Consider the following 27475-nt stretch of genomic DNA (forward strand, 5'->3'; position numbering starts at 1 on the left):
AAATTACATCTTAGCTAATTCGACAGTACTACAAAAACTGTATTACTTGAAGTTTTTTCGTAGTCAAGTATTAATGTTAGTTGACATTTTTAAAAATGTCAAGTAATCCAGTGTCAAGAATAAGAGATTTTTTTTACTGCCTACAAGCGTCAAGCTGTCATTTACTTGATACGTTATAATTGTTAAATATATGAGATCTCTTGACTTATTTTAAGTGTCAAGTATCTAAATTTTTGACATTTATTATAGATCAAAATTTTCATAACTTGACAGTTTTTATTTGTCAAATGTAATTTCTTCTTAACACCCAAAAACGGACAACTTAAGGAATATTTGATACATTTTGCTTGTCAAGTTCGTATGTGTTTATATATATATATATATATATATTATTAGAAATTACCTATAATTGCTCTTGTTTTAAAGTCCAACAATGACACATTAAAAAGGATAATCCTTTACTAAAAAAATAAACAAACACAACAATTTAAACATCAATCAACTCAAATTTTTCCATCAACCTAACAAAGTTCATATATATATCTTCAACATATTATCGTATACACAACCTCATGTTAACAAAGTTCATATATGAACAATTTCTAAGTTAGAAGACTATTAACCCCATATGAACAATTTAAAAAAAATGTATAATCCTAATATAAACTAAAATCCCAAAAGAATTATCAAACACATATCTAACAATTCCAAAAATTACACAACTATCTATATCAAGTACCCTATATGATCAACACATATTTCCAACATTACAATCTACGTTTCACATATACTAACAAAATATGTCAATCCCATATGAAAAAGTAATGTCAACATATACTCCTAACTCATATCTTCAAGAAAATGAGCACCCATATCTCCATAAGTACATCTTCAAAAAAATGATCAAACTTTTTGTCAAATCTAAAAAATTTAGGTCGTCGCCATCACATGCAGGAACCCAAAAATTCAGCTAGCTCAACTTGTACCTTATCCAACTCAAATTATGAGTACGAATCTCTTGTATCAATCGATATAAAGGCCAAATATTGAAGTTAATACTTGTTTTATCTTAGGCTATATATATGAAAAATACATAAACATATATAAGGCAAAAATCAATAAAATGTACAACAACTTGAATTGACAATAAGCAAATTAAGGTGAAGACATTTAATTTAAGAACTCATGAATCACCCAAGCAAAGGTAGTTAGCATATCATTGACAAGAAAAAGATGAAGCAATAAGCAACTTCTAGTCCATTCAAATATAGTAAGAATGACCATAATTATGGAACATTATGAAGGAAGGATTGGAAAATATCACCATCAGCTCGAAGAAGCATGTGCATGAAAGTTCCACCTGAAAAAAAGTGAACAGCTGCAAGATATAGATTTTACAAAAGAAACCAAGTTCTGGATAATCTACACCTAAGCAATCTAGGGAAGATTGTCAAACATTATAACTAATCATCTACTAACAAGAATTGTTCACATGAGAATTGTTCCATACTACATCACAAAAGGCTTTGATAACTAAACCTTATAATAAGATTCAATTCAACCTACTTGCTTCTACCTTCATGTTACACGATAAAATTACTCAGACAGAAGACTAACATAAGAATCTGCTCTTGCATTTGATGATCGAAGTTTGCAAACAAAAGGTTCCCACACGTTAGGACCTATGCTACAACACTTATATTGATGTGCAAAAGTGGAAAACATATTGGAACTCACCTAACTGTTGGGATTGATGTCCTAATTCTCCCGGAGTCTCGTAGTTTGTAAACATTATACATATTGTTATTAATAAAATAAGAGTTATTTTATTTACATTTACTCATATACAATAAACAAAGATCCGTGGTTATTGTAAGTAAACTTAAGCATGTATATGAGATATATAAGTGGATCATGCCTTAAGTAATAACATGAAAGGTCTATAGTATAAGAATAAAGGAGGGACACCTTATCCTAGTGATACGACCTGCTTTGTAGAGGTTTACAAGTGTTGTGAATTACTACAAATGACCTGTTCCTGACCATTCATGTGGAGACATGTGAGCGGGGGTATCCTATACAAAGAGTTTGTATAAAATCGGACCACGAAATGATTCGTCTCTTTACTTACATCTCACTAAAATGACCATGGGTGACATGACCTTAATCCTAAGTGTTTTGAGAACTCCTGCCTTTAAGGGCGATCCTTTGATTATTATGGGTGAGAGTGACCAAATTGCCAACTCAACAAGCCTACCTTTTTGGGGATTTGTTTGATTGGGGAGATGGGAACTCAGTTACACAAGGCAGAATTCACTCCTTCCCCGAAGCAGGGGTAAGTAGATAGATTGCTCCCTTAAGGGCTGATTATGGGTCTTAAACATAGTGGTCACATCCTCTCTTTGGAAGAGAGAACCCAGTCATAGTAGGACTATGACTTATTTTTCATTAGAGGAATTAGTGGTACTTAAGAAGTTAGATGTAACTACAGGGGCAAAACGGTAAATTGACCCAGCTGTACTTACGAGCAATTTGTGAATGGTTATCGTACTGTTGATTGGTTAATATGGACACATAAATATATTTGTAGTGAGAAGAGTGCAACTGTCGATCTTTATTGGAGTACTTGACAGTTAACGGATGGTGGATCCCGTGACTAAAGAGTTTAGTCAGTTATTCACGTACCGTTGGAGCTTCAAGCTACATGTTCATAAGGTCCCCTTGGTAGCTCAATGAATTCAAGTTGAGAATAAGTTCTTGGGGTTGATTTGAAGTATTCAAATTAACAAGAGGAAATTCAATTGTATATGATATAATTGGTGTGATGTATGAGATACATCAAGTGGAGGATTAAAGTAAATATGATTTACATTAAGTACCATAAAATAGAAAAAGAACTATGGTTTATATGTTTCATGAGATGAAATATTAAAACTCTAGGTTATAAATATAATATGGTAAGTTGGTTATCATATTTATTTATAATATATTAATTATATGATAATTGATTTCTTTTTCTTTAATAACCGATTGAGTGGGAGGTTATTGGTGGTTTTATGGTAATCGTGAGATAAAAAGGAAAAATATTTTCCTAAATTTAGGAGTGTTACTTCATTTGGAAAGTAACTCATGGATAAGCTATCAAGTGAAAGTGTTTCATCAAGCGATAGTCTTTCAGAGACTAAACGATCGCACCTTTGACTATACGATAGTCATTCAACTGATCGTAGCTAAACGATCGAGTGACAAGTCTATACGATAGGCTACCATTTATTAAACGATTGAGCATATCGTCTATACAATAGACAGTATCTTATCTCCCACTTGCTCGATCGTCTACTCGATTGTTGTCCTCTTGTCTCTTCCTTAAGCCAAGTTCATACAGAGCCCACAACTTCTGGATTCTCACACCGAGAATACCAAGGTAACTATTGTAGTGGTGTCCTCACTTAGTTCGTTATGTTCGATTGGGTTCGAGGAAGCTGTTGGCCGTTCATTGTGTTTGTGTTATTGTTCGTGTTGTTTCGGTCGTTGTGTTCGAGAGTTGATGTTCTTGGACGCTTGGAGATTGATCGAGGGATTTTTAAAGAATATTTCTTCAAAGGTATGCATCCTCTATCCCTTGATACTCTTGTTAGCATGCTATAATTTCGTTTTGTGCATGACCTGTTAGTTTCCGTTTGTACTGTAATTGTTTATGTTCAATTCGAATAGAATTTGGAACGATCCTTCCGCTGCTCATGGAAATCCTCATACTTGATTTTCTTCACTAACTTCACCAAACATATTTGAGTGGGAGCTGGAAAGTGTTTGACAAAATTTGAAGGGACTAAACCTGTAAACATTGAAATTATCAGGATCAATGTTTTACTCTTGACTGATCAACTATCGAATCACTCAAACAATGATTATGAAACTAAACAAACAAGCTAATCTGAACTTTGAACATTGGTCACGATCCTAGATCTATCAAAATAAAGTTTACAACAAATGATTTAGTTTAGATGACTTCCATATAGTCTGCACACTTTCATAAGTAAACTCAATATCATCAATGATGTTTTTTACACTTCTCAAATATAGATATGTATTCAAAGAGACGTGAAAGAATTCTAAAGACATAACATTCTTGTGGATGAATTTAGGAATACATAATCAAATATGAAATAGTAAACATGTCAATCGAACAAAAGTTATAAACATCACAGGAAAAAGTTATCCCCTACACCAAAGTCATTAAGAAATTACCTGAAGTTCTGCTCCACGATAGCTACGGTGAACAAAAATCAGTTGATCCCATAATTGAATTCTTTTCTCTGAATTCCTCAATCAACTTCAATTATGTTACAAAGAAATGAAATAGAAAAAGCATGTGTATAATTTCATTAAATGTTATATGAATTCAACTTTTATATGAAAAAGAGAGACCAAGAACATAGCATTATGAAGTCTTATCTTGTAATTCTCCATTGCTTATGCTTTCGAAGAATATGAATAAAATCCTCCTAAGGCTGTCTTCATAGTGAATGTAGGCTTCAAATGCTAAACCAATAATTGTGAGTGTTCTTCTTCCTCCTCCTTCCCTTCATCTACTTTCATTTGTTCACACTGAATTTCTACACATGTTAAGTTGATCTGAGAAGAAAGTTTTGATATAGAGGAGAAAAATGTGTAAAAAACTTATATCTAACCTGTCAAGATCCATTAAAAAAAATATTTTTAATTGTTTTGACCTAACAAATTTGTCATTCCCACTCCATAAAGATTTAAACCACAAGCATTTAGCCATTTTCAACCAACTTCAGAATTAAGGGCAAAAAACAAACTCTAATCCATTTTTTATTTTATCATTTCCCAATATTAAAATGTATGATCAACTAATTTTCCAAGGAACAAAAACACTGGACTCAAAATAGTTAATCGAAAAGCAAAGAGTGTGGACAAATTAAGGAACATCTCAATAATCTAATTCCCTAAAATGAACATCTCTGTACAAGAAGCAACCAAGAAACAGCAAGCACTGTCCAAACCACTTCTTAAAGAAATTTGGGGAATCACACATTTCACAAGAACCATCACAATCTACATATCAAACTAAATTATTTTCATATCCCATAATGTTTTTAAAGAATTCAGAAGAGGAATTACACAATCTTACTGAAGGAATGATATATCAAGCAACGGAAGACTACAGAATCAATAAGTACTTAAATTACATTTAATTTGAGTTTTAAGCATGTTGTACATATGATATTCAAAAGAGGGTTTGAAACACCTATTACCTTTGAAGATATCCTTCAAAAATTCGACTGAGTTCCACCAAGAAAGAGCTTGAAACAACGAAAGGACTACCATCCAGATCTTCTCTACTATGCTCAAGCTGGAACGTTTGGTGGAAACACTTAAACAAGTTGATATGATGAAGAACAAGAGTAGGGTTTTTGGGTTATCAATTGAGAAAGTATATCTCAACATCCTTATTGATCTTCATGCATGGAGCTTCTATATATAGGAAGAATTCATGGAAATGTACAGGGTTGCATGAAGAACAACTCCAGCTTGAAGATCATTGCAAAACAGAAATGGAATTTGGTGATTATCCAACATAATGGTTAGTGGATTTTTCCCAAAAATGATTAAAAAATCATTATTATATTATTTTTCTTTTAAAAAAATTAGTTTTATAAAATTAATTCGAAATTAATTAATTAAATAAAACTAATTTTTTTAATTTATTTTTTTAATTAAACTTATTTAATTAAAATAATATTAATTTAATACCTAAATATTAAATTAATAAAATATCAATATCACCAATGAATTAATTTATATTTAAATCATAATTTAAATATTAATTTATTTTTCAATTTTGTTAAATTTCAATTAAAATAAACGTTTATAATTGTATCACATACAATCAATCGAAAACCCTAAAATTGAATTTGAACATTTCAAATTCATAACCCTAATTTCATACATCAATACTCAATTTGTTATTCCAATTTAATGAGCTAGTAGATAGACCTAATAGACCTACAGATCATGAGCTCCAATAATCTGTAATTAATTCGTTAAAAACTCTTTAATTGAATTAATTACTATTCGTTAACTATCAAGACACACCACTGTAGCTCGATAGTTGCACTCTTCTCACTGTAGATATATTTCTGTCCATATAAACCATAATCAGTAAGTCGATCCTTTACAGGTTGTTCGTAATTACAGCTGGGTCAAAATTACTGTGAGACGCCTGTAAATACATCTCGTTCCTTAAGTTCCCACTGACCCTCTAATGAACAATTTGATTCATAATACTACTTATGAATCATGTACTTCTCTATCATGAGAAGGCGGAGCCCTGATTGTTCAAGACCTGGAATCAGCACTTAAGAGAACAACCTATCTGCTAACCCTAAAATGGGTAGGAGTGAATTTCATTTTGCAGAGTTATGTCCCCAACTATCCATCTGGTCTTATCCACAAAATGGAAGGCTTATTGAGCAATACTTTTGGACTACTCTCATCCATGCAGATCAAAGGATAATCCCGAATAAACAGGAGTTCATAGCTAGCTCAAGATTAAGAAGATCGAGTTATCCTAGGTTACTTTAAATATGAAATAGTCAGTTCTAACAGTAAACGGTCGTTAGAAAGAAAAGTGACTATTTCGTGGTCCAATTAAATGCAAACTCATTGCATAGGATGCCTCCACTCATGTCTCTACATGAATGATTTGTGGATCACATCATTTGTATTACATGTACAAAATGAGTCGCATCCAATAGTGTTACCAGGATGAGATACTCAATTTCATCCCTATACTTATAGACCATAACTTGATCCTTTTTATGTCACCACATATAAAGTTAAAGTATTCATACTATAGTCATGAATATGTTTATTGGATTTTCATAATAGAATGCAAAAAATCAACTACTTTATTGAACAAAACACTCAATAATATTTTATTGATAAATAGAATGTTTAACATAAAATTTACGAGAGTTCTAAGACATTCCCAACACTTACAAGACCAAACAACGTACCTTCAAGTTTATAGTAATGGAAGCTTTTAGGATCACAGGAACTTACCTTCATCGCCATACACGTCTTGCTCGGTGAATCCTTGATCTGGATCTACTTAAGGTTGAGAGTGATTATTGAGAGAATAACTTTTCGGATCGAACCGATTCGAGGATGCGAAGTAGCACATTGGTTTTCGAGAGTTAGGGCTTTTGTAGTACAGATCTAGGGCTTTTCGTTCCACTACGAAGCTGTAAGGTCCATTCACATTTGATTACTCCAATTCGCGGCTTCCTATCTTCATTGCACCGCCGAGACAGAGTGATTGGCGGACTAGGGGTGTATTCGATGGGATATTGAAGCTCTGCCAAACGAATTGTGGTTGGAGTCGAAGATCACCATGCTGCCGTTCGGGAGCAACTCAAATGGAAAAAAGGGACAAAAGAGCACCAAGTTGAAGATGCTCAGGTTGAACCACGAAGAAGAGAAGGGGGAAGAGAGGTTTAGGGCTTTTGAGTTTTTATTTATTTATTTTTATTCTTACTTCAAGGGAGGGAAACAAAAATGAGAGCAGGAAAATAAAAATGAAAGAGAATGGGAAACAAATTATAAAAGATTTTATATAACTTTTGTATTTGATATCTTTAACGTTTTAAAAACGTGTCAAGTTTAGGCTAGCATGAAAAATCTAAAAAATTTCATGAGCCTCCAATTTTCTTTCATTATTTTTTACTTTTTTTTTAAAAAAAAAAATTACATATTACTTGACATTTTTTCATAAAAATGTCAAGTAATTAAAAGTTGTAGTAGTGCGAACATAAACTTCCAAGATATAACACAATCCATAGCACGAAAACTGAGCTAAGCCTCATTTCTTGACCTGGGGTGCTTTCTTTTTTAAATAATAGATTTTACGAGATGGTAATTTATGATTGGATAATTGAGTGGATTGCACAAATATAGGTGCGACGTGGCAGCTCGAAATGCATGCAAGTATTTTTCTATTATTTTGTATTGTTGATATAAAACGTATCAATGATATACTATTTATTGTCAAAGTATATCAGACACAAACTTATCAAATATATCAAACACAAACCTATTTAAGTGATAAATTTTTACAAATATATATCTTTTATAATTCAATAAACACACACAATATATATACCTTGGTACAATTTTTCAAAAGGTAAAAATTGTGACATCTATCTATAAAATATTGGTTTAAAGTAAAGATGGTAACATTTATTAAAGATTTTTCAAGAAAAAAACGTTTATTAAAGATAAATTTTAATACATTAAAAAGTGATTAGGATGAATAATATGAATATACCTTACCACATGCAAGTTTTTGGAAATAAATAATAATTTTTTTCTTAAATATCTTTTAAAGAATATAACACTATAAAGGTAGAAATTTTTATTTAAACATTCCAACATAAGGAAGTTTATTCTTTAAAAAAATAAATATTAAACTTAAGAAAGAATATTAATACTATTTCAAAAAGAGAGAGAGAGAAGAATATTAATACTTTAATTTAACCATTGACAAAAGGTAATGTAGTTATCACAATTCAAATTACCTTGCATGTAATGAATATAAAAAACTTTCCTTAAAAGAAAAAAAAAAAAAAACAATAATACTCCTTTCAAAAAATAAAAAATAAAAAGCTCCAACTCATAAATTAGACCGTTTTTCTTTTAGAACTTATCAGTTAAAAGTACGTTTCATTGCAATGACCAAACTAACACATAAATCATTTTAGAGAATACTTAGGCTTAATCAACTGATTTTTGAAAACTAAATCTATTTTTTAAAATTTCTTATCATGATTTTTAGTTAGTTTTTTTTTAAAAAATAAGTTTTTAAAAACTACATTTTTTTTTTTAATTTTCGAAATTAAATAATTATAAAACAGTTTCTTAAAAATTTTGTATCTAATTGGCTCTTAAATTTTTAAAACTACAAATTTAGTTTATGAAATTTTGAGTTAGTTAAATTCATGAACATGATACAAATTAAAAAATTTAAAAGTTTTCTTAGATATAAAGTTTAAATTTTAATCAACTAGATCATTTTTTTTAAATCTATCAGACAAGAAATTAATGACTTACTAAATACAAAATCAAAGTTTTAGCGGTTTATTAGACACTTTTAAAAGTTTAAGGATAAAACAAAAATAAATTTCAAAGTTTAGATCTAAACTTGTAGTTTAATCTCATTATAATATGGAAGGTTGGAATTTGAATTGATTGATTTGGAGTCTATTTGGATTGACTTAAAAATGAGTTTTTTTTTTTTTTTTTAAAAAAAAAAAACTCATTTTTATTCATAAAACTAATTAAAATACATTTGAAAAGTTATTTTAAGTGGTTGTTAAACACTTCAATTTCTTCCAAAATAACTTATTTTTTGAATTAATCACTTGAAAATGTTTTTCAAACGCACTCTTAAGATTATAATTTTTTTTTACATTATGTTATATATGCTAATACTTTGAATCTAATGCCTATATTTACAACGGTCACTAAAATTTAATCAGTAAAAATTTAAATAAGATTTTGTATTTTAACCAATAAACTAACAAACTCATTTATATATATATATTTTGAGATGGAAGGGATTTGATTCAACTTTAAGAATTTAAATGTCTATAATACACCATATGAGCAATGACTGTTGGTGCATACGTATTTGGCCATTTTTTTTTTTATTTTTTCAAATCTGAATTTTTAATTTGATTATATCGATAAAAACATATGATAAGATAATTAAATGATACACCAACAAACTAAAATTTAAAGAAAAAAAACTAAAAATCTAATCCAAAAAAGATAATAACATAAAATCTTGATGTTTTCTAGTTAATATATTAAAAATATATATGATATTAAAGAAAAATCGAAAATCCAAAAGTAATATAGGATTTTTAAATTTTTTTTGCTGATTTCAAAAATCAAATCCTAAAATAAATTTGCTGGCAGTTTCCAATTGCTCCAACCCACACACAACTACGTTACAATTGAATTAAACACCACATTTCAAAACGCACCCTCACCAAAAAAAAAAAAAGGATTTATTCTCCTAAACTTGGAAGGCAATAATAATTGTATCACAATTTAAAACTTTCATGGATTACCTCTGTCCAAATTTCATTCAACGTGTAAAATTTATAATTTGATACAATTAAATTCAGTCAATCAATTTAAATTTTTCATGACAATTACCTTTAAAAATCATTCCTATATTAATTTTCAAATACATGTAGACTTTTTCAAATATCAGTCTTATAAAATTGATAATTAGAGTAAATTCATAGATGATTCTAAAAAAAAATTCTAAGAGTCTAAATAGATTCTTTTATGAATATTTAGATGTTTTGTTAATATGATTATAATTTCTACATGAGATTTTTCTAAATGAAATGTAACGCAAGGTGTAAATTGATACAATCACAAAAGTTCAATGATGAAAATAATTAATTTTAGATTTTTTTAAGATATAATTTTTTCCAAAAAAAAAAACAACTTTAAATTGGCCCTTTTTTAAAAAAATCAAACATTATTTTTATTTATTTATTTTGAACGGAACTTTAAATTGGCTTTAATTTCCCATTCAAAACAGTCAAACACTCAGACATTCCAACATGCAGTTCAGTTACGTGTTTAATTTTAAGTTTTCCAAAAAATCCCACAGACCTTGAAACACGACCACATTCACTATATTCCAATTTTACCCCCCACCCCCAATTTTGTCTCTATATAAACTCCCCCTTCTTCAGTTATTATCCCACAATATTTTTTTTAAAAAAAAGAAGTTATTATTTAAAAAAAAAAAATCCAATTTTTTGTTCCTCTCATTCCATGGCTCAATTGAAGAACCATAATTTCTGCGGCACAAAAAGATCGGCCCCCGACGAATCGGACGATATAATGAAAATCGATTCAAAGAAATCAACGGCCATGATTTCATCTCTCCTCGAGGATCCAGCGGCCGCGATTGCCAACACGCGTCACGAATTCGGCGAACACGGAGGGGTAAACATGTCAATTGAAGCCTCCGCTACATTCACCGTCATGGAACCGGAAACGATGCGGCGGATGTTCTCCGGAGAGTTAGGTCCTGACCGCGATTTCTTCATCTACAGCCGTCATTTCAATCCAACGGTGTTGAATCTCAGCCGTCAGATGGCGGCCTTAGAAGGCACCGCCGCCGCGTACTGCACCGCCAGTGGAATGTCAGCCATCGCCTCCGTTCTCCTCCAACTCCTAGCGAGTGGGGACCACGTGGTGGCGAGTAGAACATTGTACGGTGGGACCCACGCTTTGTTGACCCACTTTTTACCGAGGACATCGAACATAACGACGTCGTTTGTGGACATAGGGGATTTGAAGGAAGTGGAGAAGGAAATAGTGGAAGGGAAAACGAAAGTGCTTTATTTTGAAGCGGTTTCGAATCCGACGTTGGCGGTGGCGGACATACCGGAATTGTGTCGGATTGGACATGAAAATGGGCTGACGGTGGTGGTGGATAATACTTTTGCGCCTATGGTTCTGTCGCCGGCGAGGCTCGGTGCTGACGTTGTCGTTCACAGTATTTCTAAGTTCATAAGCGGTGGTGCTGACATCATTGCAGGTATTTTCCTTTTTTTTTTTTTGCAAGTATGTGTTTTAAATTTTATGACCTTGATAGCCACCTCGACGACAACCAATTAGGTTTCACAAATATTTGGATACATGTTCGTATTCATTTTTTACCAATTTTCTATAGGGCCAAATTTGTTTTTTGTTTTTTTTTTTAAAAAAATATTGTAATTAAAGTGTGGGGTCGAAGAATGAATCTCATACCTCGAGATTAATAGTATAATCATTATGCCAATTGAGCTATACTTTTATTAGTCATAAACTAAATTTGTTACCAACTAAAATATATGACTTAAATGCTTATAAACCAAAGTAGACTTGATTGAGTGGTTACTTTGGAAGTTTAGTGAGTAAATGATTTTTAACCTATGTTTTACTACTCTTTTTTTTCTTGAGAAAAATGTTTTAATACTAATTTAGTTTTAGGATTTTTTATTTTTATTTTAAACTTTCACTATTAATGTAGGGACGTATATGAATTTGGTTGGTGGGATGTTTTAGACCAACTCGAAATTCGTTTAATCAGATTGGCAATCCGAATAGGGTCTCCAATCCAACTCGGGTTGTTTTCAAGTTATTTATTTATTTTTCTCATTTTTTTTTACATTTTTTATTAATTTAAAATAATTAAATTTGTGTACAACACATACTGATAACTAAAAATCAAAGGTTAAATATCAAAATCCAAGAAATCTATTACAAATTTCATACAAATATCATAAAAATATAAGAATTCAACTCAATCCAATCTAAAATTAAAGCTAACCCAACCTAACTTTTATAATTTGGGTTGGGTTGTTTAGTTTGTCGAATCATTTGAACAGCCTTAACTAATACCATATTATATAGACCTTTCGGCTTGCAATAATTATTTACTTTTTTACTTTTTGTTTAGGAAATTGTGATTGTTTTTTCATATTTTCATACCATGATTTTTATGTATGTATATAGAAATAAAGATTTGAATTCTGAACCAAATTTCAAGAACAACCTAGTTTTAAAATTATTATTTGAATTTTCAAAACAATTCTAAAAAGTAAACAATAAAAAATGAAATTTAAGATAATATATTTTTATTTCAAGATCAACCATAAACTAATCCTTGAACTAAATTTAAGATTTAAATAAAATATATCGACTAAAATTGGAAGTAGAATTTAAAAAAAAATAAAGTGTATCTCAATTTTGAGAATAATCCTACTGATATATCTCTCTTTCCTCGTTAATGATTTTTTTCCATATATTTTTTTAAAATTTATATTGTTTTTATTTAACTAAAAATTTAAACATCCGACGAACTTAATTTATAGACAGAAATAAGAATGAAAATCAAATAGTTATTAAAACGTGAGTATTTGACTTATTAATAGAATGGAATATAGAAATATATGTAGAGAGAAAACGATATACCCTTATTTTCTTGTTTATCCATTTGGTTTTTTAAAATTTATGCATGTTTTTTTTATACTTATCTAAATATTTGAATTTTAGACATTTGAAAAAAATGGTTAACAAATCTCTCGTTATATTAAGAATGTCGGTGCCATTTTTTTTTAAACAATTATTTTTATTATTATTTTTTTTTTGGGAATTTAATTTTTAAAAATAGAAAATAAAAAACAAAATCTATTTTTGATTTTAGAATTTTGCTAAAAATTCTAACATCTCTTAACATCCCTAAACTTTTGAGAGCTATTTCAATTATAACTAATAATTGTGTAGATTTAGATCGAAACTTTCACATAAATGGATTGTTGACTTCTTTTAAATGTAGGGATTAAGGTAAATTAAAGAGTATATGCTATTTACTTAAAAAATTGGAAATATTCTTTTAGTGCTCTATGATATATGGCTAGAAGAGTGTACTAGTTTGTCTAGTTTTGTTCCGTGACTATTGGAAAGGTGGAAAGTAACATCATATTGCATTAATAGTCGAGCAATTTGTCATTATATAGTAATATCTATCGGTATCAATTTGAGCATAGTTTAATTGATATAGATATTTTTTTAATAAGAAGTCAACGGTCTGACAACTATTAGTTTTTGCTTTTTGCTTTTTGAAAAATAAACTTATGAACTCTATTTTGATCCATATGATTTGTTTATTTTGTTTTCTACTTTTAAGAATGCTTTCAAAGTTTTAGCTACGTTCTGATTTTTTTAAAAGAAAATTTTAAAATTTATTTTTAATTTTGGAGTTTTGGTTAAAAATTCTAATATTAACTTAGAAAAATGAAAATCATGATTTATGTGTTGTGAGAAAACAACAATTTTTTAAAACCAAATAGTTACACTTGAATATGCCTTAAGGGAAACTTTTAAAAAGAATAGAGATTAAATGAAAAAAAATATATATTAACTAAGAACTAAAATATATTATTTAATAGAAAAAAAATTGAGTGTATGATGTAATCCAGATTGTCATTTGATAATTTTTAATTTTTTTAATTTTTACTATCTAAAAAAAATAGAATGCATGAGATTTGCTTAAGGTGCAGCTAATTATCACCCTATCTAAATTCTAATACAACCAATTTAAAATTAGTTTCTAGTGTCAGTTTAAAATTTTAAATTTATTTGACTAGAGAGAAGAAAAATTCTAGAATTTAGAATCCATAAATTTCTTTTCTATTTTTTATCGTGTTGGCAAAGGATAATACATATATTTTTTCTTAAAAAAAGTTTTTTTAAAAAAAATGGTGGGGGGATGGGGGCCATGTCATGTGATGACAGATGATGGGTTTTTGGTGTTGGCTTCTCGTGAATTATTTGTGACTCAATTTGTCGTCTTCATATGCTTTTTCTAAAAGTGCTTTTAGTTGGGAATGGGATGGGATATGGATGTTTTCTTTCTTTTCCTTCCTTGAAATTAAATATAACATCACATGAAGTGACAAATATTCCTATATATGAAAGGTTTAGCAAAAGTAGAAGTGCTTTAAGGACTTGGCTATGCATGAAGGTTAAAAGAAAAAAAAAAAAATGTCATAAAGTTAAAAGATTCGATTTTTCATATATGAGATGGGGAATCAAAATGCAGATGTTGATGGAGGTTAATAATACAAGTTCATGTGTCAGTTGAACTATATTTACATTGACGGATCATCGTTCGGTATAAACGTAGGCAATTCAAAAGCTTTGATTTTTATTTTGATATTTGGAAAATTTATAAAAGAAAAGAAACCATGGCATAAGAGCATGAGATAATGTCGAAAGAATGAGAGTCTTAACATATTAGGTGTTGAGGTAGATAAAAATAATTGGATTTGATGGGGGTGTGTAGGTGCGGTGTGCGGGCCTGCAAAGCTAGTGAACTCGATGATGGACCTACGACAGGGGAGCTTGATGCTTCTGGGGCCGACTATGAACGCAAAGGTGGCGTTCGAGCTGTCGGAGAGAATCCCTCACTTGAGCTTGAGAATGAAGGAACATTGCAGAAGAGCGTTGGTGTTTGCAGAGCGAATGAAGGCGGCAGGGCTAAAGGTGATATACCCGGGACTAGAAGACCACCCACAACACCAACTAATGAAGAGCCTCGCGAACCCAGAATACGGGTTCGGGGGAATGTTGTGTATAGACATGGGGACCGAGGAAAGAGCAAACAAGCTCATGAATGTACTCCAAAACACCACCCAATTTGGGTTCATGGCTGTCAGTTTAGGGTACTATGAAACCCTAATGTCATGCTCAGGCAGCAGCACAAGCAGTGAAATGAGTGGAGAGGAAAAGGAATTGGCTGGAATCTCACCAGGCCTTGTAAGAATGTCTATTGGATATATGGGCACATTGGACCAAAAATGGAGCCAATTTGAGAAGGCTCTTGCCAAATTGCAAGACATGGGGCTTCCATTGTCCAACAATTAATCACAAATTTGGAACCTTAATTACTGGTTCAGATCTGTTTTGTTCTTTATGGGACATCGGTTTGGACCTCTTCTTTATAAAACTGATCGATTTGGTTTGATTCTTGGTGTCTACTCTAAAATCGATAAAATCGAATCGACTTTCACCCATAATATGTATAGTTGCTTATTGCTTATGAGTATGATGTTTTGAAATTAAAGAATAAATACATGTTATTTAACACATCAATTAGACAATGGTATTTATGCATTTTGGTTGAACAATTAACTTGGTTGATTATATGCATGTTGGGTATGATTGAAAGTATTAGATGTAAGAGAGAAGATAATTATGAGCATGAAATAAAAAGAGATTTACTAAGAAAAATAGTGAGATGTATGCTAGGAAAAGTTGTGAAATGAAGCCACGAGAAACAATAACCATCGGTACTATCAAGTATCAATATAATAGAAATTTTACTATTATATTGATTGAATCATGTTTTACTAATTGAATCATGTTTTGGGTAGTTTAATCTTTAAAATTTATAATTTGTGTCTACTTACTTAATAATTTATTTTTTTAAAAGACTTTTATGCGAAAAATCCTCTCTGCATCTTATATGTCATAAACATGTCCTAAAAATTTGAATTATTTCATTAAGAGTTTTTACCTATAATTTTAGACAAAATTAACTTTTTTATTTTTAGTTTTTGAAAATTTAGTATTATTTTGTTTCCTATTATTCTCATCAATCCAATTTTTGACTTTTTAAAGTGATATTTATTAAATTCATTTTATTCCATCCATGTAAGACTTGTAATAATATTATTCCCTTGATTTTAGGAGCTTTTATTTTGATATATATATATCACTATAAGAAATTGAACTTCTCCCGAAGTCACAATTCATTGGGAAAGGGTGGAAAATGCGTCAGGAGAGCCTCTCTTGACTAATAATAGATCGTCAGGAGTTTGGTTGGGAAATCTCCGTCGGGAGAGGAACTCCTGATGCATGAAACAAAGGCGTCGGGAGTCCTAAAACTGTCGACAGCATAATACGGCATCGACCAGTTTATAGGACACTAGCCGACGCACCTTATACATAGTTCTTCGACAACTCCCGATGCCTTGTTTCATGCGTCAGGAACTCCCGACGGTTTGTTTTATTTGTCGGGAGTTATAGAAACTCTTGACGCAGTAAAATATGCATGGGGAGTTCCTTCATTAGTTGAAAATTGTCTTTTAAATATTTTTAATTTATAATTTGTAATTTTTTAAAATTTGATCTGAATAACCTGTAAAACATAATTAACCAAATTAAACAGATTCATATAATTTATAAAACAAAGAAAACGAAATCCATACTATAACACATAAATGAAAAATGACAATATCCTACGATAAACAAAGTTGATACCAAATAAAACAACGTCTGGAACAAAACATCTTGAACAATCATCCAACCTCATATCTGAATAGCATCCTACAATAAAACAAAAACATTCAAATGTTCGTCCAACCAAACTTCATAAATAAACAAGACCACATTAGAACTTCATAATCGTCCAACCAAACTTCATAAATTTCATAAACAAGAACGAACACACATAAAACTCAAACTTTCTCCCCAAAACAATCTAAACCAATCTCAACCCACCCCACAACACATTAGAACTTCATAAACATTCATAAACATACAAAAACTCCAAGTTCAACGACAAATCGAGTATAATCAAACTTTATCCACCCCCCACGACAAACATGAAACCTCCGAATATCAAAAAATACACAAAAACCTATAAATTCAACTCCAAAACGATTACAACCGAACTCTACGCACCCTTGCAACATATTCAAACTTCATAAACAAGAACGAACACACATAAAACTCAAACTTTCTTCCCAAAACAATCTAAATCAATCTCAACCCACTCCCACAACACATTAGAACTTCATAAACATTCATAAACACACAAAAACTCCAAGTTCAATGACAAAACGAGTATAATCAAACTCTACCCACCCCCACGACAAACTTGAAACCTCCCGAACATAAAAAAATACACAAAAAACTACAAATTCAACTCCAAAACGATTACAACCGAACTCTACGCACCCCCACAACATATTCAAACTTCATAAACAAGAACGAACACATAAAACTCAAACTTTCTCCCCAAAACAATTTAAACCAATCTCAACCCACCCCCCACAACACATTAGAACTTCATAGACATCCATAAATACATAAAAACTCCAAGTTCAACGATAAAACGAGTATAATCAAACTCTACCCTCCCCCTACGACAAACATGAAACCTCCCGAACATAAAAAAAAAAAACACACAAAAACACACAAAAACACACAAAAACGACAAAACGACAAAAAACACATCAAAATCCAGTTGTTTGGCTACCATAATTGCAGGATAGCCAACAATTCTTTATCATAAAGCTACTTAAGACATAACTACTTTGCTACCATAACTGCAAGATAGCAACATATTAGACAACTAAATAATGTAGTAATCGTACCTAATTCAATGGCCCTCTTCTTTATGATCATGTCATGTCTTCAATCATTTTTTTCATTTCTTCCATTTGTCTTGCATGATCCTCTTTCATTTGTTTCTGAACGTCTTCAAGTTCCTTAATCTTTGACTGAGACTGTTCGAAATTGGCTCTCAATTCCTTCATCCCCCTCTACATTCCTTAAGTAGATGACGAACTCGATGAGCTGCTAGCCCTTCTTGACTTAGGTTTAGGGCCCCACCCTAGGCCTTTTGAATTTTCGGAGCGTCTACCCAAAACCGTCTCACAGATTTCATCCCCTGTTTGTGGTTGAGAACCTTCTAGAGTGGGGTTGGATTGTATTTCTAACATTTGATTCTAGATATATTAGTTAAATGTGTAAGTACGAGTGACTGAAGTTATAAATGAAAAACAACACGATAGTAAAACAAAAAATGTTACATATGCACTTTCAGCTACCTCGTTCACGAACTTGCCACCTTTAGAGCATGTTTCTATAGATAGGTCAACACGTCCTATTTCTCGACCTTCCTTTACCTGCAATTCTGCCTGAATGTGCAGGAATGACTCTAATCTGCCTATGTGGTTGAACGGTAATTTCTCTCTATTCTTCCTATTCGTCTCCGACAATTCCTATATTTTAACAAAAAAGTAAATAACAAATATTCTATAATAGTAAATGCAGTAAATGATACACGCCCTAAATTATTTTAATCTGAAACACTTCATCATTGGGAGATAATTGTTCTTCATCATCATCATTTATGAAGTCATCATCGCCATGTCCAATAATTGGTCTTTCCACAACTATAGGATCAACATCAACTCTGCATAAAGTAACCTCCTTAATGGTTTCATCGATTCAGACTCCACCAACAATTTCTAGTAAATCTAGTTGTGCATTTTCAACATCATTCACTTCTAGTACATCCCATATTCGCTTATTTTGGACTACTTGAACAACTTTCCAATTGCTACCATATTTGATGTCATCAATGTAAAAGACTTGTTATGCTTAGATAACAAAGATGAAAGGCTCATCGACATACCAAAAGTGTGATGTATTGATCGATTTGTATCCTAAATCCACATATGTCCTATTATTTTTGTTGTTATCCGTGTCAAACCATCTACACTTCAACAAAAAAACACGTCTTCTGTTCGTATATTGGAAATCTAATACTTCGTCTACAACATCGTAGAAATTGTTATTCACACTTCTGTTCCCATTGATCTCTCCGGTCATTAGGACTCCACTATTTTGTGTAGCTCGACGATTATCACGCTCTACAGTGTGAAATTGTACCCCATTAACAATGCATCCATTGTAAGAGCGTACCTCAAACGAAGGTCCCATTGCAAGTGAAAAGAAATCATCAGAGATATCTTCTCTCTCTCGCGCTGTTGTAGAACCTGATAATTAATTATACATTAAAAATGACTACGAAAAATGAATCATTTCTCAACTTTCAATATTATATATACCTGAGATTTGAACCAATCGGGAAATTTATGTTGATGTCTTATATATAAGTCAGAGGCGCTTTGAGCTTCACGAAATTGATCATTTGAAAGTTATATCAAAGGATTTAACCTAGAACTTAGAAATTTATAAAGTTTGAAACGTACTTGCGATAGTCTATTATTTCTTTACAATTGTTGAGAATGTACCAATGTGCAATACACTTTTCTTTCGCTGATAGCGTTCGTAAAGTTCACGCTTCTAATGGTCGTACCCTCTGCCTAAATAATTAATTTTTTTTACCAAATATCTCATGATCGGGAATGTTATCATCATTTCGTTCATCTCTATTGAATCTCGTTTCAATCCCACTTAGATATCGCGAGCAGAAATTCCATGATTCATTCATTGCATATGCTTCCGCTATAGACCCCTCGAGACGTGCTTTATTTCGTACAAATTATTTTAATGTTCGTAAACTTTTTTCAATAGGATACATCCAACTATAACTAACTGGATCCATCACTTTTCCTTCATATGATAGATGAACTGAAAGGTGTACCATTACATCGAAGAAGGCAGGCGGGAATATTTTCTCCAACTTACAAAGTATGACTATGATATCTGCTTGTAGTCTGTTCAAATCACTTACATATATTGTCTTTGCACATAAGTCGCGAAAGAATGTATACAATTCAACAATAGCAGTGGATACATTTTTCGGTAGGTATGCTCGAATACCAATAGGGAGTAGTCTGTGAAGCAACATATGACATTCGTGTGTTTTTAGCCCCGATATTTTTCCATCTTTGTCATTCACACATCAGTGATTTTTCCATCAGGAAATTTCACTGATTTCAAATACTTACAAAACAAAATTCGTTCACCATTAGTTAATATGTATGCTGCGTGTGGTTTACAAATCTGTTATCGACCTGTATCAAATGTAAGTTCTTTCTTATCTTCAAATCTTGTAAGTCTAATCGAGTGTTCGTTGTATTCTTTATCTTTCCTTCAATATTTAACAATGTGCCCACCAAATTGTCGCATATGTTTTTTTCAATATGCATTACATCCAATTTATGTCGTAACAATAGTCTGGACCAATATGAAAGTTGGAAAAAAAAAATACTTTTCTTAGTCCAGTTTAGAATTCGTTTTTTTTTTTTTTTATCTTGCTTCGATGGATGTTTGCTAAGTACAAAAAAGTTTAACGTATTTATTTTTTGTAAGATATCTTCTCCATTCATTACAACTGGAGGAGGTCTACATTCAACTTTTCCATCATGTTGCCTATTTCGACGTCGATGTCCCATAAATGATATGTTTCCTCTTATCCCGAAGGACGAATTATCTTCTTTGCATATTAGACATGTTTGATAACCTTTTGTACTCCACCCAGATAGGTCACCGTATGTAAGGAAGTCATTAATCGTCCATAATAAAGTAGCATATAGTTGAAAAAACTCACCAGTAACAGAATCATAAGTTTACACACCTATTGTCCATAACTCTTTCAACTCTTCAATCAACGGCTGCAAGTAAACATCAATTTCCTTTACAGGAGATTTTGGACCATGTATAAGCAAAGACATGAAGAAGTTTGTTTCCTTCATGCATTTCCAAGGGGGTAAATTATAAGGAATTATCACCACAGGCTACATACTATAAGAAGTGATAATATAAGGAATTTCCAAACGGATTGAACCCATCTGAAGCTAATCCCAAATGAACATTTCGGGGATCTAAAGAGAAATGAAAAAATTCACGATCAAAATGTTTCCACCCCTCTGCATCAGCTGGATGTCGCAATACATCCTTCATTTCAACTCACTTATCTTTATGTCATCTCATGTCAGAAGCGCCTTCTTTTGATGAAAACAATCGTTTTAATCTCAGTATCAATAGAAAATGACTCAATACCATATGTGATATTTTTTTACCCTTGCCATCATTAACTTTTTACTGAGACTCACCACAAATGGGGCATTGTTGCAAACCTGCAAACTCTTTCCAATACAATACACAATCATATTTGCACGCATGAATAGACTCATAACCTAGGCCTAAATCACGCGTTTGACTTTATAAAAGGAAGTAGGTATAGGGGTGCTAGTTGGAAACGTTGCTTTTAACAATTCCAGCAACATGTCAAACGATTTGTTACTCCAGCCGTTGAGAGCTTTGATATGCATCAACTTCATTAAAAAGTTCAAGGACGAAAATTGCGAACAACCAGGGTATAATTCATTACGTGCTTCGATCATTAAATCCTCGAATAAGTTCGTGGTATCTCTTTCTTGACCATTAGAGGACATTTCATTCTCAATCTTTTCTTCATTTGCATCTTCGTTTTCAATTGGAACTTGTAAATCGTTTATAAGATTCAACATCTCATTTTCTTCGACAACATTACCCTCTATACTTTCTACTTCAACATTATGTATTGAATGAGTTGTATGACTTTCAAAACCTCTAGATAAGTTTACTGGCTCTCCATGATATACCCATTCACAGTATGAGGGAGATATTCCATATGTTAATAGATATCGTTCCATTATCTATTTTTTCTCAAATTGAATTCATACAATTCTTGCATGGACATTTTATTCGTTTGGAATTATTAACATGAAACTTCGCCATATCTAAAAACTGGGATACTCCTTCTCTATACTCCACTGATAACTTATTCCTTAATTTAATCCATTTTTTATTCATCCTTAAAAAACAATAATTTGGATTAGAGGACAAAGTACAAATCTTTATTAAGCATGAATTTTGATTAATTTAATAAACAATTCTAAGTTTGTTCGGAGAATTTAAAATTTTAAATAATTTGTAATAGGTGATTTGATTTTTTTTTGCCCCTAATGTTATTGATTTTTTTTTGCCCCTAAACTAGTCCAAAATTAAGTAAATTGCAACATCCATAATCTGCCAAATTGCATAAATTGTAACATTCATAATCCACAATTTACAATAACCCACCAAATTGCAGAAATTGTAACATCTACTATAGTAAATTAAGTAATCCATAACCTTAAGAATTAAAAGAAAAAAAAAACTCAATCCATAATAACCTCCACAATCCACAATTCATAATTCACATTAGATTACCAACATGCTAGAAATTAAACATTAGCAACATTAATTTCCAACATTACTAACATGCTAGAAATTAAACATTACCAACATTAATTTCCAACATTACCAACATGCTAGAAATTAAACATTACCAACATTAATTATCAACATTACCAACATGCTAAAAATTAAAAACAATGACTTAAATTAATATACAAAATAAGAGAAAATAAATGAAATGGATGTGCACGAACCTTGTTGAAAGCTTGAAAATAAACAACAAATTCGCAAGCAATGAAGGGGGAAGGCGGTGGCGGACGACGGTGCAAAGGAAGAGGAGAAGGCGGTGGGCGGCAGCGCGAAGGGGGAAGGGCAGGCGCGGTGCGGGGCGTGAAGAGGAGTGGCGGGGAAGAAAGAAACGGCGGGCGTGAAGGGGGGGCAGCGGCGTGAAGGGAGAGCGGTAGGGAAGAGGGAAAATGGGGGGGGGGGGGGGAGGGGATGTTATCGTTGCTATCGCGAGATGCTCTATGAGTGTATTGTATAAAATAAATTGGAGAAATAAGTTCTAATTATAAGTGATGCGTCTATGCTTTGATGCATTTAAGTAATTGTAACGCCTTGGGGCGTTAGTTATATGCACAGAACGTACACAACTCCTAATAATGGCGTTCAAGTTTTCCTAAACTAGACCCAAGTATAAATCTAATTTAGGATCCTGGTAAGTCCAGGGTTGATCTCAGGGATTCAGTTAACCAAACGCAGACCTTGCGTTGTATCTATTGTAGGGGTTTTCCTAAATGAATATGAGAGATGTATTATTTACACTAACTTGCTATGCCTGTGCAAGAAGATACAAAAGAGTTGAGTGGTATATGATGGGTCATGCGAAAATGGAATTTGAGGTAGGAGGACACGTCGATCTAAGATGAATGTACACAACTAAGATGTGATGTGGATGAGATAAGATGATTTGCTTATCTGTTTGTTTATACGTTAGACCTTATTCAACATTTCTCAATGCGAATAACATACAAAGCCTATCTCTAGGATACATGCGTCTAACATAAAATGCAGGAAACACCAATAAGTCTATATCTAGCTATACTAGGCGTCTACTTGATGCGGCTTAGTTATTCTTTCGAACAATCTAAGTTAAGGATGCTTTTACCAAGTTGTCAAGTTGGCTTGAGCGTTAGAATGAAGTTGTGCATAAAGTATTAATGCATTCAACATAAACAAGAAATAAACAATAGCAAGTATGAGGGATCAAATATATGAATCTTATAAAGAAACAAGGAGTCTTTACAAAAGCAATATTCAATTGAATGGAATGAAAGCAATAAATAAGAAGGAAATTGAGTCAAGCCAAAGAATACAATCTCTTGTAGTTCTCTGGCTCAATCTCATTGTGTATAATCACTTGTATAGGAAGTGGACGGAGTGTCTTTCTCAAGAGTGGCGTCCTCCACTCCTAGACTGGCGGCGGTGGTGGTTCTCAACCCTTTTGATCGTCTCAACACCACGACACAACTTTTACAGAATTAAGACTATAACTACAATTTACAGAGAGTAAGGATCTTTATGATTTTCGAACTCTTAACTCCGGAGGGACTTCATCTATTCTTATATGGCGTTGGTCAAGTCCATTTGGTGAATGGGCAACGTTAAAGTCCATGTCCTGGTCAGCATTAAAGTCCATGCCCTGGTTGACCGCCTGACTCTTGGAAGCTTTTCAGATGCCGCATGCTGCTTGGAAGCTTTTCAGACGCACCTGCGGCAGGTACCCATACTTGCAAGTGGTGATGTGACACAATCAGCCTGGAGCAATGAATCTTCTATGCGTTGAACTCCCTCCGATGCATGACCCATGCGTTAGAGTTTTTTCTTGCGACACTTGTCTAATGCGTTTCCTGTACAGTGCATTAGTGCCGCGATATTTAGTAATAAAGCTTCTTTTGCATGAGTTTGCTGATGTTTGAATAAACCATGCGTTTCTACTAAAAATGAGAAGAGATTATCATTAAAAATCTTAGTTGTTCTAACTTAAAAGCAAAAATAACTTGTATTTCTACAAGTTATCAGGGGGGAGGGCGGGGTGGGGGGTGGCGGGTTAGGGTTTCAATATAGAGAAGAATGGTGAAAATGAAGGAGAAGGGGATATGGTTTTTACCAGATCTCATCTCATGATGCCGCTCGACGGCCGTCGGGAGTTCTTTATGAACTTCCGATGCCTATTTTCGTTGGGAGTCCTAAGGAACTCCCGACGGTCCATTACGGCCAAAGAACTCCCGACGGTGCTTTACGACGTCGGGAGATACCCTGTCTCCCGACAACCGAGGGCGTCTTAATGCATAATTGTGGTTATAAATCTATGTTGTCATATGCATTTTTTTTATGTATATATACAAGGTTTAATTCATAATGTATTTAAAAAAATTACTGATTCCAGTATTTCATTTCTGTATTCCGCTTCTTATGTAAATATATGATGCTTTTCTATGCTATTTTATCGTTATTATTATTTTTCAAAATGATTCGTGGAGCACGATATAGATATTTGAGTCAGATATTTGTGAGATATTTCATCTCATGAAGCTATTCATTAAAGAAATAGAGAGTTGGAGGCATTTTAGTAATTAAGCCTATTTAATTATGTATACCTTTTTACAAAGCCCACGCGCAACAAAGTGAGCCAATTCATTTTGTCCGTGGTGAACATGAGAGAAAGCATGTAACAACCTCCAGACCATCACCTCGATCCTTGACCTTAGCAGTTAAACAATTAGTTATGTTTTTGTTACTAATTGTATTATTATTATTTCTAGTATTACAATCACAACCCTCGTAGTTAACTAACACATCCGAATGCCAATTGAACTATGTTCGTTTTGACACTAATTATATTAATTAAGGATTATCATGTCAATTTTTTTTTATAAGAAATATAACCATTTAAACCTTATGATATTTTATGTGGCAGGTAAAGATGTCTCGACGACTAAAATGTGCTCGTTGGCAACCAAAACATTTTTAGTGAAGCAAATTAGAGTTGGCCAATAGACAAAATAGAAACAACGTATACAAATAAATGACAAAATAGAAACATAGAAAATTATCCTTCGGATCCCATTTTAGGTTTTGTATGGATTTTATGAAATTAAGTAATATTAGTTTTTATTTTATTCTTTTTATCGTAGGTATGTTTGAACTCGACTCATTTTGGCCAACATTAAAGTAATTGAAGGATGTGTTTGGTTTATTTTTTCAAATATTTAATTTTGAAAATAAGCCATTTTGAAAAAAAAAAAATGGAGTATTTGACAACCACTTAAAATAAGTTTAAAATAAATTTATAAAGTAAGTTGGCTTGCAAGAAAAACTTGAAATCAACTTTACAAAAATGATTTTTGAATGTTTAATGGTTAATATTTCTCTAATTTGTATAATCTTAAAATTATCGAAATGCTCTTCCTAGTCCTCTATGTCACTTCCATTATGTTGACATGGCTACCATCACCCTTTGTCAACCACCTCTAACGACCACCACTGGCAACCTGCTCAGGTCGACCTTCTAGCAACCATCTTTGATGAACTTCCATTGGCAGGCACCTCTAAATGACTACTTTCGATAACCACCTCGTGACTTCGACCATCACTACTGGCAGCCACCTTTAACGGCCAACACTAACAGCCACTACTACTCGACCACCTCGATCACACACCACCATTGGTAACTCTGACCACCAGCACCGACGATCAACTATAGCATCAACCACCCCAGATGACCAATTTTGATACTCATTATTTTAAACTATTAATTCATAATATTTGATAATCGTAATTTTTAGTAGTTTAACATTAATGAAAATACTTTTAATGTATAGCAAATCAAACAAACTTGTATATCAAAATATGTTTGAGAAACCGTTTTCAAACATATAGGTATTTTTATTAAAAGTGTTTAAATGAAAAGGATTAAATTCATATACCATAATATCAATAAGAATTTGAAGAAATATAATATTTTAGGAGATATCGTACCAACCTTAACAAAATTTCAATTTATATCTAACAGGCTAATTAAATTTGAAAAAATTGAATTTATCATAGGCTTATTAAAAGCAAAATAGAAAGTTTATAGATGATCAGCCATTTTTAAAAGTTTGGTCCATTTTGATTTTTAAAAATTATGTATGCTTTTCTTTATCATAGTTTTCATATTTCTTAATTAATTATTTAAAGTTTTGTCCAAAGTCTAAAACACAAAAACAAAACTTCAAAGTTGATTAGGTTTCAAAACTTCGTTTGCTTCTTGAAAATACTCCTAAAAGGTAGACAACAAAACAAAGAAATCAATAGGTAAAAGAGTGTTTATAAACTTAATTTTCAAAATAGAAAACAAAAATCATGGCCAGTTTAGTAACGATTTCGTCTTTAGTTTTTAGTTTTTGAAATTTATGCTTGTTTTCTCCCAAATTTTCAATTATGATTTTCACTTTGAATTCTAAAAACACAAGTTTTGAAAATTATTTTATTTTTAATTTTCAAAACATGCCATTGTTTTCTTAGACCTCGTTTGGTAACCACTTTGTGCTTATTTTCTAACCATTTCTTACTCATGACTTCCACATTTCATATGTATGCATTTGATTTCTTAGCTAATTTCTAAAAACAAAAATTATTTTTTGAAAATTACTTTAAGTTTTAAAATTTGGCTTTGATTTTAAAATCACTCCTACGCATAAGGAAAAAATCCATAGAAACCACAAGATGAATGTGACATTTATAAGCTTAATTTTGAAAAATAAAAAATCAAGTACCAAATTGTTACCAAACGGAACTTAACTATTTTGTATTCAATTTTTAAAACTTGGCCTAGTGAAAA

The 27475-nt window shown here is 31.9% G+C and overlaps 1 protein-coding gene and 1 long non-coding RNA gene across 4 annotated transcripts; one reads left to right on the forward strand and one right to left on the reverse strand.

The window, feature by feature from the left end:
• Positions 1–750: 750 nt before the first annotated feature.
• On the reverse strand, positions 751–7583 carry LOC120069016. Of its 3 annotated transcripts, none has more exons than XR_005479421.1 (4): positions 7093–7583; positions 5283–5558; positions 4249–4616; positions 751–1360 (listed from the first exon to the last, which is right to left on the reverse strand). It is a non-coding gene; the product is annotated as an uncharacterized LOC120069016 (long non-coding RNA). The 3 variants fall into 3 exon arrangements; XR_005479420.1 differs by lacking the exon at positions 751–1360 and adding an exon at positions 3041–3835 and having other exon boundaries at positions 5283–5380; XR_005479419.1 differs by lacking the exon at positions 751–1360 and adding an exon at positions 3041–3835.
• Positions 7584–10808: 3225 nt separating this feature from the next.
• On the forward strand, positions 10809–15737 carry LOC120069006 (methionine gamma-lyase-like). The gene is made up of 2 exons (XM_039020660.1): positions 10809–11659; positions 14951–15737. The coding sequence occupies exons 1-2, from the start codon at positions 10888–10890 to the stop codon at positions 15529–15531; spliced, it is 1353 nt and encodes a 450-aa protein (XP_038876588.1). The 5' UTR covers positions 10809–10887; the 3' UTR covers positions 15532–15737.
• The last annotated feature ends 11738 nt before the right edge of the window (positions 15738–27475 follow it).

This window comes from Benincasa hispida, unplaced genomic scaffold (genome assembly GCF_009727055.1).
Source record: "Benincasa hispida cultivar B227 unplaced genomic scaffold, ASM972705v1 Contig179, whole genome shotgun sequence".
NCBI lineage: Eukaryota > Viridiplantae > Streptophyta > Magnoliopsida > Cucurbitales > Cucurbitaceae > Benincasa > Benincasa hispida.

What these genes read in the sequence shown, in the direction of transcription:
- LOC120069006 (XM_039020660.1), top strand. Translation starts at nt 10,888, where the DNA reads ATGGCTCAATTGAAGAACCATAATTTCTGCGGCACAAAAAGATCGGCC. An exon ending in TGGTGCTGACATCATTGCAG is followed by an intron (nt 11,660 to 14,950) that starts GTATTTTCCTTT and finishes GGGGGTGTGTAG; the next exon opens with GTGCGGTGTGCGGGCCTGCA.